General features: G+C 51.3%; 1 protein-coding gene across 1 annotated transcript in view; it reads left to right on the plus strand.

The window, feature by feature from the left end:
* SHB (SH2 domain containing adaptor protein B) overlaps window positions 1-16,228 on the plus strand; it is a 128,264-nt gene extending 112,036 nt beyond the window's left edge. Inside the window, exon 6 of the mRNA XM_039856322.1 lies at window positions 15,385-16,228. Coding sequence (XP_039712256.1) covers window positions 15,385-15,568 — 184 coding nt within the window. The 3' untranslated portion in view covers window positions 15,569-16,228. The remainder of the gene's footprint in view (window positions 1-15,384) is intronic.
* Window positions 16,229-16,643: the final 415 nt, after the last annotated feature.

Raw genomic sequence — 16,643 nt, forward strand, 5'->3', positions numbered from 1 at the left:
CCCTGCACAAGATGACCTTCAGCCCCAGAATGCCTGGACTTCCACCATCAGTGGCCCTTTTCCTTAGCCCTGCCCCTGAAGCCAAGGCTTCATGGAAGGCAGGTGTGTGCAGCCAGGACACTGCCCAGCTCTGAGGAGAGGGTCCTTGGGTTCCTGGCTGACCGCACCCCTGATCCTTTCATCTTGTACCTCTCTGAGCTACCAGGTGGTTGTGAGAGCTGGAGGAAGGGGAATTCAGAAGAAAGAGAGGAAGAGTCAGCAGACTGGACAGGGTAGCTAACTTTAAAACTAGGCAGACAGTGATAGCAGGAGATGGCAGGGGCTTGAGAGGGGGAGTCAGTTCTGCCTGTGGAGAGGGGGTGCTCTGACATGGTCTTTGGAGAACGAGGATGATGGAGGCAGAATGGGGGAGGGCAGGGGGAGGGGCAGCCCATGCTGAGAAAAGCATCCCAGGCAGAGAGGACGCTTCCTGCTTTCTAATCCAGTTTCCAATATGTCCCATCACCACCTCCCAGAATAGAGGCAGCTCTGTGCATCCGAAGACACAGGCTCTGGATCAGTTTGCTGGGGCTTTTTTTTTTTTTTTTTTAATGGTTACATTGGTTAGCGAAATCCACTAAGTTTCAGGTATACAGTTCAACAGTAAGGCATATAGATATTGTGTTGTGTGTTCACCACCTATAGTTAGATTCCTTTCTTTCATCACTTATTTGACCCCTTTTACCCCACCTACTTCTTGTCTTGGGCTTTTGGACCCCGATTCTGCCACTTACTAGCACTTACTCAGGGCCTCAGTTTCCTCAACTATAAAATGGGTTTTATAGATGTATGAATGAAGAAACAGTATACATAAAGTGCTTAGCATGTGCCTGGTATGCAGTAAGTGCTCAGTCAGTGAGTGGTAGCTCGCTGTCTTTGTTATAGACTTTGGAGAGCCACCAATTGTTGAGGAAAGAGCTTTGTGTGGTCCAGAGCCTTGCGGATAGTTCCAGTCTAACCCAGAAGTCTCCACGCCCACATCCACTCCTTTATGGTGGTGAGATTTTAGAGTTAATGCAGGCTGCAACTCAAGGAAATCCTGCATTGCTATGACTGAGATTCCAAATCACAGAGAGCTAGAGTCACATCCAGGCTGCCTTCTTCCTGGCTGTGTGACCTTGGGTAAATCAGTTAATCTCTCTGATCTGGTCTCTCATCAGTAGCTCGAGACAACGACCACCTCAACAGGCATTCCTTTCGTCTTCTTCACTGCCCTGCTGCCCTTCTACATACATGAACACGCATTTTCACCGCAACATGGTCTAGTCTCCTCCTTAGTTCATGAGGAAACTTTTTTTTTTTTTTGGCAAGCCAGGCTTTCAGCTCTGGTACATTTAAGTACTTAAGTACTAAGTACTAGAACTGAGTACTTTGTGTACACCACCGAGCAGAAATCTGAGGACTTAGGGAATAGAAAGAGACCTATGAGATCACCTAGCTCAGTGCCCCGTACAGGTGGAGAAACTGAGGCCCAGAGAGGGGAAGATGCTTGCCCATCTCCTGGTTCCCAGCCGGGCCCTGTTTTCTCAGCATTTGAGTCAGCCTGAGACAGAGAGCAGGGGAGCAGTGAATGTGCCCACGTCTTTGCTATCAAAGGGGCAGCGTGATTTGGGGGGATGCCCCATTGTAGGTGCAGTTTTCAGAGCTGTTGGGGCCTAAAATGCTTTAGTGAGATGACCTGTCTCAGATTGCCTGCCATGGTTGCTGGTACTTATAAATACTAAGCTTTCCCCCTGTAGTGGGATGTGGTGAGAAGGGCAGGAATTACACGTTCAGTTTTACAGATACAGAAACTGGGGCTCACACTATCACAGCAAGTGAGTGAAGATCTGGGATCTTAACACAGCCTAGTGCCCTCTTCCTCCAGAGCCCCTCCAAGCAGAAACACCCCCACCCTTCCTCTCAAGCTGGGTCTTAGGAACCCCGCCGGGGCCCAAGCAGGCATCTGGATAGTGTAGCCCCAGGACTGAATGAAGCCAGATGTTCTCAGCAGCACCTGGGCCACAAGTCCATTGGCAGGCATTTCTCTGGCACCTTTCCCAGGGCAGTGGTGACATGTGGGCGCCTGAAAACATTGCAGTTTTCTCTGTGTGGCTCTGAAGTGACAGTGTTGAGATGCGTGACCCAGCTGTGGGAGTCCGCTTCTTCTCTGGGTCCAGCCCTCAAAGAGCAGAAGCTGGGAGCGTCTCGAGATCTGGTGGCAGAGAGGGAGGCTGAGGCAGCTCAGAAGAGACAGCAGTGGCTTCCATAGCTGGCAAGGTAGAGGTTTTCAGAAGCCCCACCTGACCGTGGATGTGTCTGGAAGGCAGATCAGGGTGAAGGACTGGCTGGCGAGGCGGCTGTGACAGTTCCGGGAAGGACTAGGGCAGTGGGAGTGAGAAGGATAACATGTGACAGATGTCACCCACTCCGATGGGTAAGAGCACGGCGTCGAGGACCTCATCGATGTCCGAATGGCTGGGTGAGTGATGGCACTGCCAGTTGCAATGTGGACCTGGAATGGTCAGTTTCGAAAAGACCCAGAAAAAACACGGTCTCCCTAACTCACCTGCTCTCTTTCCACCGCTGCCCAAAACCCATACGCAAGAGGTGCCCACACTCACACTCCCGGCCCGCTCTCCAGAGCACCCGCCAGCCTGGCAGTGCCAGGTGTGCCCGTTGATGGACTGAGGTCCCCCTTTCCAACCTGCTACGTTCCCCTCACCCCCACCCCCAGCCCCCGGCCCAGCCAGGCATGCAGTGTTGCCTTTGGCTTCCCCAGGAGCTCCCTGGTCTCCTCCAGTGGCTGAGCCTCCCTGATTGCATTACCAGCTGGTTTTTAATTATCTCCTATCAGCCTGCCTGGATCTGCCTGTGTGGCTCGCCCGCCAGGGGAGGCATTCCAGCTGCCCCTCCGCCGCCAGGAACCCTCTGGTGCCCTGGGACAGCTTCCCTTATTCAGTACTGGGTGGTCCCCCCAAATGAGAAAAACATTTCTTTCCAGTCACATCGCCGACATCTTGTTAATATGACTCATTTAATAATATTTTTGCAAAAGTCATCTGGGAATGGCTTGGTTGGGGACTTGGGGAGGGCATATGGGGTATTGTAGGGACAGGCCATGGTGACAAATACAGACCTCATATCTGCCATCAGTGAAGGGGCAACAACATAGAGAAGGATGCAGATGGGGGGCGGGGTGAGGGTGGCCTGAGGACCAGAGCCTGAGTCCCACTGCTTCCACCATCTTTAAGGGTTACCCAGCAAGTGGCTTCATGTCTGTGAGCCTGTTGGCCTGAAGGCTCAGGGGCACAGTGGAAGGGAAAGCTGTTTGTAAACTCTGAGAGGCTGTAGGAATGCAGGTGGGGTTATTTGCAGAGCCTTTATGCTTACCCCAGGAAGGTATCTGTGGTCTTACTTTGCTTATAGCCGGGTAAGTAACTCAAAGGCCCCCGGAGGAAATAGGATCAGCCCTCACCTAGAGGCATTTGGTGGGTTTTGAAGCAAGTGCTTCATCCAGTAAAATCCCAAGATACAGGATCAGTCAGGGTCCCCTTTGGTCCATTAGCCAAAGGAAGGGTCTTGAATCATTGGGGTCAAGACCTTGGATTTTAGATGGAGAAACAGGCACAGGAAGGCAAAAGGACCTTCCCAAGGTCCCACGGCAGGTGGCTGGTGGAGCCTGGATGTCTCAGCTCTCGTCCCGTCTGAGCCTCATAGCACTGCATTTTCTTCTCCTATTTTCTTCATAGACGTTCTTGGTATTTGAGGCAGATTTAGAAAATTGGATGTCAGATTTTATAGCTCTTGTCTTTATTCTCATAGTTGAAATGCTAAAACTATAAAAATATTTTCCTGTGCATGAGTGTGTGTGAGAGAGAGAGAAAGACAGACAGACAGAGACCGAGAGGTGTGCATGCACACCCTTCCACTGTGCTGGGGCAGAGGCCATTCCACTGCTGGTTCTTTGTGCCTCAAACCTGACCTTTTCTGGGCGGCTTCCCTAGTAAGCAAGCGCCATCCTCCTTCCAGCTGTGGGTGCTTTCTGCCTCTTTTAATGCTTTTTGTTTTGTTTTGTTTTTTTGTTTTTAAGATGACTTTACCCAATGGGAATATCAGAAACCATTAGGTTTTTTGGCAAAGCCAGCTTATTAGAAATGCTTTAATTAGAATCTTTTTATTTTTACTATTATTTTCCCTTTGAAAATCCACACGCTACTCACAGCTCCAGGTGGCTTGGGGACCAGTTTGCCACATTCTCATTGCAGACTTTCAGGGCAGGGATGATGAACGATTCAGCAGTGTGGCCATCACTGCTGTATTCCTATCCTGCACCAGGCCTTCAGCCAGGTGGGGAGATGAAGGCACATCAGACTCTGGTCTAGGCAAGGGGACATGCAGGTAGGTGAGTGCTATGATGGAGGGAGGAGTGGCAGAGAATAAGTGAGGGAGGAAGCAAGAAAGTCTGACTGGGAGCATCCTGGAAGGCTTCATGGAGGTGGCGGCATTTGAGCAGGGCCTTTTTAAGGATGATTGTTTTGGGGGAAGTAACAACAAGGTAGGATGGGGTTAGGTTTGGGATTAGAGGAGAGGTATTTGCAGTGTCCCCTGTCCCCATGGTCCCAACTTGAGTTTTTAATTGTCCCCTCCACATAAGCTCCCCCTTGGACCAAGTGGCCAATAATATTATTATAGACAGAGACGTGCCTTGTAAACTTGGGAAGTCTCTGTCAGCTCCCTGGCTCCACACGGCATCCTCATTTCACCCTGAAGGAAAAGGCTCAGAGAGGCCAGGGGCTCACTTATGGCCGCGCCTGCACTCTGCAGCCCAAGATCTTCCTTTCCACCATCCCTCCCACCACCCGACTTGCCAAAGAGCAGGACATGTGCCCATCGCTTCTACCTGACACTAAAGGTGTGAACCCCGCCCAGGCTGAACATGGCCTTCCAGGAAGAAACGCATTTACGCAGCGCCAGGTGGGCTCTTTGCAGTCCCCGGGAGCTGGTGTTAGAAATGGATTTGAACAAGCTTCTGCAGAGTGTGTCCTCTGAGGCAGGTAGAATTCTGCCAGTGACGATGATTAAAAACTCGGAGCAATGTATGAGTTCTGACCCAAGTGATGATAAAACCACCCAGGCGACAAATGTGTGATCTAGGCACACCCAAATTTCCAATTCACAGTCTACAAATATTAGCATAATCTCATTTTGAGTTCAGATTTTCAAGCTAGAAAAATACTTTTTCATGGCCTGAATTGTTCCTATCTGAACCAAAAAAAAATCTATGAAGAAACTAGGGTTGACTGTCATGACTTTTGCGGGAGTTGCGCTTTTAAAACACAATCAGTTCCGATAGTAACTTTTTGGAGCTCAATTACTTGCAGCCATGCTGGATAAAAAACTATAATTAATGCGGTCAAACCCTAGCCAGATAATAAAATGAAAGCTTTGTTGTACATCAAGGCAAAAATCAATTTCATTAGGGAGCAAAGAGCCAGAGATTTAATTTGGAGAAAATTCCCCACCCTGTGGACAGAGGTTGTCAAGAAGCTGCCAGAATGAATGCCCAACATGAGAGGATTTGCCCTCCAGAGTACAGATTATCAAGGGCTGACAGTGACCTTTCAAAATTGCATTTGCAATTTTGCTTCTTAAAGGTGGGCTCAGGAGGTCAGGAGACCCCTGAAGGAAGTTCAGCGAAGATTCAGGGAGCCCACATTGATGGTAGAGTCATGTCTAGATAGGGGTGCTGATGGCCAAGTGGGACAGACCCACCAAATCCCCAGGGACTCTGATGTGGGCATCTGGAGCACATTTAAAGACACACTATTTTTGAGAAACCTGTACTCCTTCCTCTTCCAGCCCCAGGACTCTGGGGCGTCTGTAATGAAGGTGAGTCCTTTTAATACCTGAATAGTCATTTAGATGTGAGCATCTCCTATGTGCCGAGCTTCAGAGGGTTAGAGGTTTGTGGCACCTCGGTGGTCATCTACTCTTGTCCCTTCATTGTAGAGATGGGGACACTGAAGCCCGAGGGAGTGAAAACCAGGGCTGGGGCCAGGTCCCCAGTGTCCATTCCAGAGCTCTTTCCACTCGCTTTCAGTGGACTTTCGGGAGCATCATAAACTGCTCCCGTTTCACAGGTGAAGAAACAAAGGCCCAGATCCCCGAGGACTGTTGAGAGTTTTTCCACTGAGAACCACTGTCATTTATGATTTGCAAAAGGCCTTCACCCAGGCTGTCTGGGTGGCTGACGGTCAACTGTGTATCTTTGAAATTCCAGGGAGGAGAACACTATCCTCGGGTTAGATGCGGAGCCACTGAGCAGGTGAATCTGTTGTAACTTGCAATATTAAAGGCCCCTCTGAACTCCCCTTCTTTACTGTTTTTTAAGTAAACATGTAAGTTGGATCAGGTGCTTTGTCTTTGTGGGTGAGTCCCCTTCCTTGCTGTACTAATGGACGCCCTGGGTCAGTTAGCAGGAGCTCACCGCCTCCACCAGGACGGGAGTTGGTGGGGAGGATAGTGAGGGCACACACCGTGCTTGAAGGGTTAGGGTGGGAACTGGGGTGTGGAGGGATTGCTGCTTCCTTCCCCCTCCCTACCCTCCACCTGTCAACCCATCACTGCCAACTGAGAGCAGACAAAGGCTACTGGTAGTGCCCAAGATGGCCCTTCTACTAATGGCACGAGAGTGAGGGTGGGGACATTTTGGCCCCTGATTCACTGGGGAATTCAAACAAACTTCCACTCCTCTCTGGGCCTCAATGTCATCTGTAAAATAAGGACAGGGAGCCAGATCGTCTTAAAAGCCTCTGCCTGGTGTCTTGTCCCTCAGAAATGTTGAATACAAAACAATACACACAGTAGGCGTTTAATAAATGCTATAGGCTGCCTATGACCAGTATTTTTTAAACAGAGAAACCTCCTTCCTCACCATTTCTGTTCTGTTTTCACGTGGACCCCTGGATGTAACAATGTGCTTTTAAGACTATCGTGCAATACTGCTGGATGTTAGAAGTCGATTGCAGGGAGGTAAACAAACACCCTGCCCATTGTCACCCAGTGACAGCTGGGGCCAGAACCCAGGCCTCTCACCCCAGCCGGGCGGGCCGCCCAGCTGGAGGAGGTGGTCCTGCAGCCAGGAGGCTGCCTGGCCATCCATGGCTTCTCAGCTGCCAACATGGCCATGAACCACAGACCAGACAGACGGAGAGACACGCTCAGTGCTCAGCCTGGCCAGCAAAGCCAGCAGGACAAAGCAGGTGGGCAGCAACTTGTACACAGGCTCCTGCAGAGTGGGTGGAAACGACGCCATGTCAGAACCCTGAGCCTCAGCACTTGCTGAATGTGCTCCTGTCCGGCTTAGAGCTCAGGACAGCCCTTATGTGTGGGCAGTGATAGCTCCATTCCACAGATGAGGAAACTGAGGCACAGTGGTACAGCTCACAAGTGGCAGGGCAGAGACTCACACCCAGGTCTGAGTTGACCCCAGGTCTGCAGGCGGTGGTTCCCTTGCCCTCGCATCTTTCAGAGATGTCCAGCCTGCCTCACTCCCCACCTCACCAGGGTCGACTCCAGGTTTCCAGCTCCCCTTTGCCTGTAAAAGCCATCGTGCCCCTCAAAGCCCTCTCCTTGGCAGCTGGTGCTCACCCCCACCGTGCGGCACATCCTCCACATCTGCTGGATGGAGGTTAGGTCGGGGGCTTGGTACATGGGAACAGGCTGGAGCGCTTTGCTGTCAAGCTGTTTGGCAAATTCTGTGTTGTTGTGTCCAAAGCCCTTAAATAAGGAGCTGGACGACTCCGCTTTTATCAAGTGTTCGTGCTTCGTTCACAGGGACCGTCTCACTTACCTCTCACAAGTTCTGTGAAGTTAGACTCGTCGTTCCCGTTTGATAGGTGAAGAAGCTGAGGTCCTGGCAACTAGTGAAGGATGTGACTTTAACCTCAGCACTACTGAAATTGGGGCTGGATTATTCTGTGCTGTTGGGGTTGTCCTATGTGTGTAGGCTGTTGAGCAGCACCCAGACATTGCCTAGTATGCCCTGGAGAGTATGGGCTAGGAGGGGCTTGTCCTATGGAAGGAAGACCATCCTGGGCCCAAATGCATTCTGTCCATCTCGCTGGCACAGGCCTTAGAAAGCCCGCGTTTGTCATTGTGCCATCTCCAGGCTTGGGACCCACTGTACCCAGTGCTGCCCCGCCTTTCTCCCTGTGTAAGGGTTAGTTAGCCATCTTGGCCTGCCTCAGCCCTCCTGGCTGGTGCTAGGGTGTCCCCCCACTCTCCTGGGATGTTCCTTATTGGCTTGAGAACTTCTGCCCTGGAGGGACCCCCTCCATCTTCCCAGATTAGGATGCCGAGGCCCAAGGAGAGGGAACTTGCCCAGTCAGTGTCATCAGTAGGATCAGAGTTTGAACCCGCATATTTGATTCCAGTCCAACCACCACTGGCAATCCCACCTGTCTCAAACACAAAAGGGCCTTCATGTTTCTGGAAAAATCCTCCTTTAGAGGTAAAGGGCTGGGTAGACACTCTAGACCCTCTTTCTCCTTCCTAAAGCTCTGAAACATGTCGCACGTCACCCCTTGCTCCACCCTTTCCCCTTCAGTTGGCTGAGCCCAAGAACTGATGGGAGCACCACACAGAGGGGCTGCCCGACCCTGTCCCCCGCACCCCGCAGCATCATTCTCCTCCCACTTACACTCTCAGTAATGGGGGGCTCACTCCCTCTGCTCTCAACCTTCATCATCAAAATCCTCCTGACACTTTTGTTAGTCTTCTCCAGAATGGGTTCATTTTGACCTACCTGCTGCTTTGCGTGGCACAAAACAAGCCTTATGCCTCCCATGTTGGCTGGGAGAGGCATCTGCCAGCTTTTTTTCTGCCTGGAGATAGCTTCTTGTCATGATTTACTGAAGGCCCTCACCCTGAGCCGCCAACTTAGAGCTTGAGAAATGCCCGGGCATCTCCGGAAGGCTAATCGCTGCTGATGCATTTATTGAAAGTCTAATTATTTGGTTGTAAATCAAGTCATTTGGCTCAGCAGCGTTTATAGTTAGACGTTTGTTTGCAACAACCTGGCTTATGTGTCTTTGGCTTGTCATTATGACAAAGCTGTTTGGGAAGGCAGTGGGTGGCATGTAGGTATTTGCTATGTGACCTCATAAGCCCCTTCCCCCACCTCCCTTGACTTCTAGAACCTCTCAGCTGGAAGGGGCCTTCATACTTCCACTCTGTGCATTGCATAGTTGGAGAACCCCGTCAACAGCTAGAACAGCTGTGCTGGTCCCCTGGCCCTGATATCCTCTCACTTTGACCTGGGCAAGTTGCTTCTCTCTCTGACCCTTCTCGTCTGCGCAGTGGGCATCTTGCAGATAATACCAGCCGTCCCTGCTTCTTTGTGAAGCCGCAGGTTGGTCCAGTCATGGACCAAGGGTGGCAGTGGCTGTCACTATTGTACACCTTTGTGTTTCAGGGTTCCAGGTCCTGTGCTGGCAATTTGCAGCGTGAGCAGATGCTAGCCTGCACACAGTAGGCCCTTGGGAAATGTCGACCAGCTAGCTGCCTATCTCCTGAAAGCCCCATCACTTGAGATCTGGGTATTTCTCTCCCACAGCAGGCCTGGGGCTCTCCTCAGAGCAAGCTTCTCTGCAGGCAAACAGTGTTTCTAGAGTGGCTGCACCTTGCTTATAGATGTGATGAGGAGAGTTTTCCCTATAGACATATTCAGCAAAATATCCCATCTCCCTGGCGGTCGAAGACAAGGTGGGAGAGCAGCAGATGGTTTGAATCCGAGAGAGCTCTGCTTGCAGAGGCAGCATTGGGTCAGGATTGTGGCAGGAACTACCTGTTTTGCAGGCCCCTAGGTAGCCACAGAGGTCGGAAGTATCTTGTCATGGTCCTCTCCAGGCCAGCTCTCTCGCCCAAGGTCACAGCAGATCAGCATTAGAGCCAGGCCTAGAACTGTGCCTATCTGCCCCATTGATTCAGCACTAACGTCCATGCCCATCCCATCTTCACCTTGACTTGAGTGCACGCCTGTGGGGACAGAGGGCCCATTGGGCTGGTCTCATGCCCTCTCCGTGCTGAGCACAGGTTGATGTTCCCAAGGCTCTGAGAGGGAGCGCTGGTTGGCATTGTGCTCATGGAGGGCAGGTGAGCTGTGGACCATCCTGGAACCAGTTGCACAGTGCATTTCAAATGCACAGTCTCTTTCTCTGCTCCCACTGATCTGGTCTCAGGAATCTTTGTACAATATAGGAGTCAAATGTTTAATTAAAATGACTTCATAAGAGGAAGTCCACTTAGACCAAAAGATGCATCTACTTAGAGATCTGATGGGCCCCAGAGTGGGCAGGGCCTGGGAATTTGTCAAGATGAACAGACAGGGTTCCTGCCCTCAGGAGCTCACAGAGCTACAGGGAAGCCATGTCTTGGTGCGGAGAGAGTCTGAAGGCCTACCTAGACACCTGGATTCATCTGGCTGAGTGGCTGAGCAGGGAAGATGAGGCTGCAGTGGTGGCTTCAGAGTCAGACAGACTGAACGCGGCTTCAGAGTCAGACAGACTGAAATCCTGGCCCTACTGTGTCCCGTGGGACAAGGCACACAACCTTCCTCAGCCTCCCGTTTCCCCATCTGTAAACAATGATAGTTACACCAACTTTGCAACGTTTCTGTGAGCCTAAATGAGATAACATAGCAACAGCTCAGCGCCTGGTGCCTAGTGGGGGCTCAAGCACTGCAAGTGTCATTCATCTGGCAGTGGCAGTGGGGAGCCGGGGACGATTTGGAGCCGAGGGACAATGTTCTGGGGCATCTTGGTCAAGAGAGCAGCTCCCCAACCACCTTTCAGAAGTGAACAACAGATCACCTCTGTGTGTGGATTCCTGTAACCGGGTCCTACATGCTAGTCCCAGAGGGCAATTTCTTTGCCTTCTCCAACATAAATATTATATGCAAGTATTTTTAAGTCATTTCATCATGAAGAGAGGCGATTTAACATAACTATTACCCAGGATTCTTCATGAAATATGCATCAAGCAATTAGGTCTAAAAGCGAGAGGTGAGGCCTCGCACCCTGCCCGGGCCAGCAGCTGCGGGCTGAGTGATGTTTTATTAAAGCCTGTGATTATGAGACGAGGTGGGGCCTGTTATTAGGCCCGGCACACCAGGCACGATTGATAATCCTGGTGATGAGGAGGTGCTTTTTGTGATGATAATGAGCAATCTGAACACTGACAGCCCCAGCACCCCCAGCCTCCGCGAGCCTTACGAGACTCATTAGACACGTCACCCACTGGAGACACCCCTATTTGTGACTTTGCTCTCTCGCAAGATGTCCTATCAAAGGAGACAGGGGTGACACAGGAGCTTGGCAGGTGGTGTCTGAACTCCTCAGGGACTGATGCCTTCCCAGAAGTGATGATGGGGAGGTGCATGGCCCTGGATGCAGGCGCCCGTGGATTTGGCTGTAACTGCAGCCCACCTTGCTGTGTGCCTTGAGCCAGAGTGTTGGTCTCTCTGAACTCAGTTTCTTGCAAAGTACCCCAAAAGGGTGAGAGGAGGTGGTCCCCAGGCTGCTTCCAGCTCCAGAGCAGCAGCCATAGCATCCCTGTGAATGCTGGTTATCTAATGCGCCCCCTGTTCTTCCTAGAAATTTTAACATTTTCTCTTATGCTTGATGTCTTCTGTGTAGAGTTGAGAGTCATTAAAACCATCCTTTCAGCTGTTTTTAAATCTTCAACTATTGTTTGGTGGCATCTAACTCATGGGGACCTTGTAACCTATCAGGAGATATTATTATGACACATCCATTGGGGGATGTTGGCAAAGCTTTACCTGACCTTTGAATGAGCTGGGATTTGACAGATTGTCTGAAAAAGAAAGGCTGGTCACCTCTCAGGGCCTGCCAACCCCATGTGGTGGTCACCACCCTGCTTCCGTGGCTGGGGGCTCCACTCCACCAGTCAAGACACATCGTCACCAGTCCCTGAGATGGCTTTTCACTGTCAGCCAGTGCTGTCTCTGATTTGCCATCAGCTGTGCAGCATAGGTGCCTCGGTGACTGAGGCTCAGGGTCGAGGAATGACTTGCTCAGTGTCTCATGCCTCTTGCCCACCACCCTGCCTGGCCTCATGTGGAATATGGAGGGCTGAGTAGAGCCCTCTCCTGGAGCAGAACAGTGCTGAGGTCAGGAGCTTGGGCTCTGGGAAAGGCCCTCCAGGGAGGATCGCTGTGTGGCCCTGGGTCAGCCACCTCCCCGACGCAGCCTCCATGCTCAGCACATGGCCTGGCTCACAGGAAGTACCCAGGAAACATCGCCCCGAAGGCCATGGGCAGCAGTGGAGGGTGGGTGCGAGGCTGCCTCCAGGCCCCTTCCTGCAGAAAGCCCTCATGAGCAGGCAGCAGATTGTGCTTATGCACACGGAACCCAGGACCTTAGGCCCAGAAGCGCCCTCAGTTAGCCTTGCCATGGACCCAGTGGGGGCAGGAACAGAGCCCACACTGTCCAAGGTCCAGAGAACCACAGAGTATGGTGCTTGAACCCAGGGGGAAGGGCTATTCCTGCAGGGGACTTTCATCATCAGGACCAGCTCATGGGCCTTTCTCCCTCTGATGTGGAATAGTCAGACCATGGGGTCACAGGGCCTGAGTTCTCTGCCCTGATCTGTGAACTTCATGACTGGTTTGTCCCCTTGGGACAGCCTGGCTCAGGGTTATAAACTAGCAGGTACTAAACTACAGTGTCAGAGGAACAAACAGACTTGGAGAGTCAGGAGAGACTTCAAGAGATGATGACGGCTTCCTGCCTTGCCCACCCATGTCTGTTGAGGTGGGGACATCAGTGTGATGTTTCTAATACCGGGTGACCATTTTGACCCTGTGGCCTGGGAACAGAGGAGCTTCAGTTTCCACCTCCGGCTCTGTCAGCTGTTGCCACCCCGGCCTGGCCCTTGCTGGATGTTTTAAGAACAACCAGTAAAAAAATGTCCTGTTAACCCATATGAGTTATTTTCTTTAACCTCCTTAAAATTTAAATCAGCTGCCCCTGCAACTTCATACCTTCCGTACCAGCAGGGCTTTAGCATTCAGACAAGGCTCACAGCTAGCTGCTGCGATCCTGTCTTACACGTCCTACGCTTTGCACCCCGAGCTCTAGATCTGTGAGAATCGTAAATCCTGATGCTCTGGCACCCCAAAACATGACTCCAATGGACTCAGGAAGACATGAGGTGTGCCCGAGGCCACTCCCCTCCTTACCTGAGCTGCACTCACCTGCAGCCCCAGCCCCTGCTCACCCCATACCCATCCTTTCTCCAGGCAAAGCTGAGCCCGTGGCCTCCAAGAGCTCAAAGCGTTTTTAACTATTCCCAGTTTTCTTAGCTACACCATTTCAGTGCTTCATTCAAGCAAGTACACTTCTTTCCTGGCCGGCCAAAATCGGCAATCTCTCCAGTGTGGTGGGTGGCTTTAGTCTTCGCTCAAATGGAGTTGTACATTTTTCACTTAGTGCACACACCATTTCCTTCCTAATAGTTTAAGCAAGTGCTCCTCCTGCTTCTCAGATATGTTGAGGCAATTCTCCAATGAAATGACCCTTTACTGAGGAGCAGAGCTTGCCACAGGCTCTGTAATTAGAACATTGTCAGCCTTAAAAAATCTTGATTTAAATTTCAGTTCTTTACAGGAATTATTCTCTCTTGAAACATAATTGCTCTCCAAACGATTTCCTTTAAGCCGAGGGTGACATCTCTAAATACATTATTATGAGCAGATATATTGCTCAGTGCTTGCACTTCATTAAGCATTTGCTCTGCCCATTTGAAAATGGTTCTGGAGTCCAAATTGACGCATTAATAGAGCAGGTGCTGGTAAGCAAGGGGAGTCCAGTCCTGACTCAGGGAAGTGTGTTTAAGCTCATCAGTACCCCTGTAGGAAAAGCCAAAACCAGAAGATGTGGAACTCAAAAAGGCTACAGACCTGTGCCCACATGTAGCTTTCAGCCTTGCTGGGGGTGGGCCTTGATTTCAGGGGGGTTGACCATAAGTTACCTGTGCCCACAGACAGGCTCTGGAGATGGTAGCAGAAGGTTAGAGCCCCAGCTTTCTCACTAAGTGACAAACAGTAAGTTAGACTGCTTTGGAAACCACAGCACAGCACCCACAGGTGTGGCAGCAAAATCATAAAGGGCAAGGCTTGGAGTGGAGTGGACAGGAAAAGGGCAGCCTGGGCAAAGGCAAATTGACAGAGGGGTGAGTGATCCAATGTGGCCAGAGCCCTGGGTAGGAGGTGGACAAGGCCGTCCAGGACCAGGCGGAAGCACCATGGCCTTTGCTGTCTGTGAGCTGTGGCCCATCCAGCATGCTAGTGCAGTTGGCCGGCTACAAGGGTCATGGAGCACAGGGCTCTGCTCTGATCACCGAGGAACCTTCCCAGTGCCCTTTTCGGCAGATGCTGGGCATGGTAGGCATAAAGACAGGGCCCTGTTCTGTGGAGCTCTCGGGGGAAAATAGTAAGAAGCCAAATGCTAATAGAAGCATGATCCTCTATCACAGGTTGAACCTCAATGTGGGCAGAGGAAACACGCAGGCTGTGCCTTGGAGAAGGAGGTTTTACTGAGTAGAGGGAGGAAGAGAGGAGAGTGCCCACACAGGGACAGCACTGGGGAAGAGCTCACAGTTTGCCCTTATTCCATTGGCTAAAACTAGTCAGATGGCTACAACGGCTACAGGGAGGCTGGGAAATGTAGTTCCCAGCTGGGCAGCTCCTTCCCAGTGACAGTTCCATATTACTGAAAGGTGAGCATCCGTTTTTGGAAAACAGGTCACCTGTCATCCCTGCCACACTTCGTTTCTCACCTGTAAGCTGGGGGTGATGACCTCAGCTTTGCCCACCTGTCAAGGCATCAGGGACTTAATACTTTGCACCTTCCAGGCAAGACTGAAATACTTGACTGCATCAGTAATAGGAAGAGGGGCCAAGCTCTTGAGGCCGAATGACAACTTGCAGCATTGTTTTCTGTTCATTCCTGGTCCCGTACTGGGACCAGGGAAGCTCCTAGGTGCAGCTGCATTTTGGCTGATCCTGGGCCCTGGTCCTGGCTTGGAGAGGTGCGACTCCTGGCTGCTTCTGCCTGAGGCAACAAGGAATCTTTGCATCTTAGCAGGATTTGGCCAGAGGGATAGTTCTCTGAGGTAATGAGTGTGGATACATGACATGGCCTTGTTCAGAGCAAAATTGACTGGCTCTCTAGGAAATTGCTTTCCTGCTCCTCAGCCCTCCTTCCGCTCATCCTGAGTAGCATGACTGCTTTGGCTTTTGTCATTCTGCAGATCTTAATAACCTCTGTGTTTTGTTCACAGGAGCAGCCAGGGCTTTATGCACATGAAACTGGCCAAAACCAAAGAGAAGTACATTCTGGGTCAGAACAGCCCACCCTTCGACAGTGTCCCAGAAGTTATCCACTACTACACCACCAGAAAGCTGCCCATCAAAGGGGCCGAGCACTTGTCCCTCCTCTACCCTGTGGCAGTGCGGACCCTGTGAGTGGACCAGCCCCGCCCTGCTCTGGGACAGGGCCCAGACTTGGAGGAGCCGGAGCCCATGGCCGCTGTTGCCAGCCCTGTCCAGTTTGTGTCGTGTGTATGGTACTAGCACACCACTGCATGTCTCTAGAATGCTGTTGCCACTGCGGGGGCTGGAGAAGGCCTGGACAAAGACAGAGGGATGGCCTACATGCCACCCCAGCCCCCACCCCCACCCCTTCCTCGAGTTTCTGTGAATTAAAATATTTGCAAATCCAAAGAGATGCCTTCCCGAATGAACAAAGGAGAGCAGCTCCGAGGGGCGGGGCAGGAACTCCCTGGGTCGCAGCTCTTTGTTCTCCAGCTGTCACGAATTCACACCTGTGTATGGGGCACAGTTTTCCCACCAGGGCCCCACTGGTGCTGGGAGCCAAATGCTGGTGCTCTGAGAGCCCAGAAGGCCCCAGGAGTCCTGCCTCCCCTCTGGTGTGCATGTGCGCGTCTGTGTGTGTGAGTGTGAGCACATACGTGAGAGAACATTGTCACACAAAGATGTAAGCCCACTAATCCATTTTTAGTCATTCAGTGTAATCATTAGATCTTCAAGGAATCATTGTGCAGTCAAAAAGAGGATTCAATTATTTATGAATAGGGTGTGTAAATAAAATAGTCATTTAATATATATTCTTATCCCTTTTTTTTAAATATATATATACCACAGAGGGTCTCTGAGGGGGGCAGTGCTTACCTGCTGGTGTGTCTCCTGGGCATGTGTGGTATGACAAGTCCTGGGGAGGGAGGGAGACAGGGCCCCCAGCTCAGGGCTGAGGCAGTCAATGGGGCAGAGGGTTTTCTTTGCCCCAAGAGTCTACCTGCAGGAAGGTGCAGCAAGTCCTCATGTTCAGACTCCACAATGGTAGCCTCAAATGTTGACCCAACAACCAGGCTCTCCCTTCTGCCTACAGCATCCCAGTGATGGCAAGTCAGTGTTAACCCCTCAGGCACTCAGCACCTAGTAGTGTAAAAAGGGCTCTCCCAATTATCTGGTCAGTGCCACTTCCTGAGGCATTTAACATGTGGGGAAAGGGAGGCTCAGA

The sequence above is a fragment of the Pteropus medius genome, unplaced genomic scaffold (genome assembly GCF_902729225.1).
Source record: "Pteropus medius unplaced genomic scaffold, Ma_sr-lr_union100, whole genome shotgun sequence".
NCBI classification, from domain to species: domain Eukaryota; kingdom Metazoa; phylum Chordata; class Mammalia; order Chiroptera; family Pteropodidae; genus Pteropus; species Pteropus medius.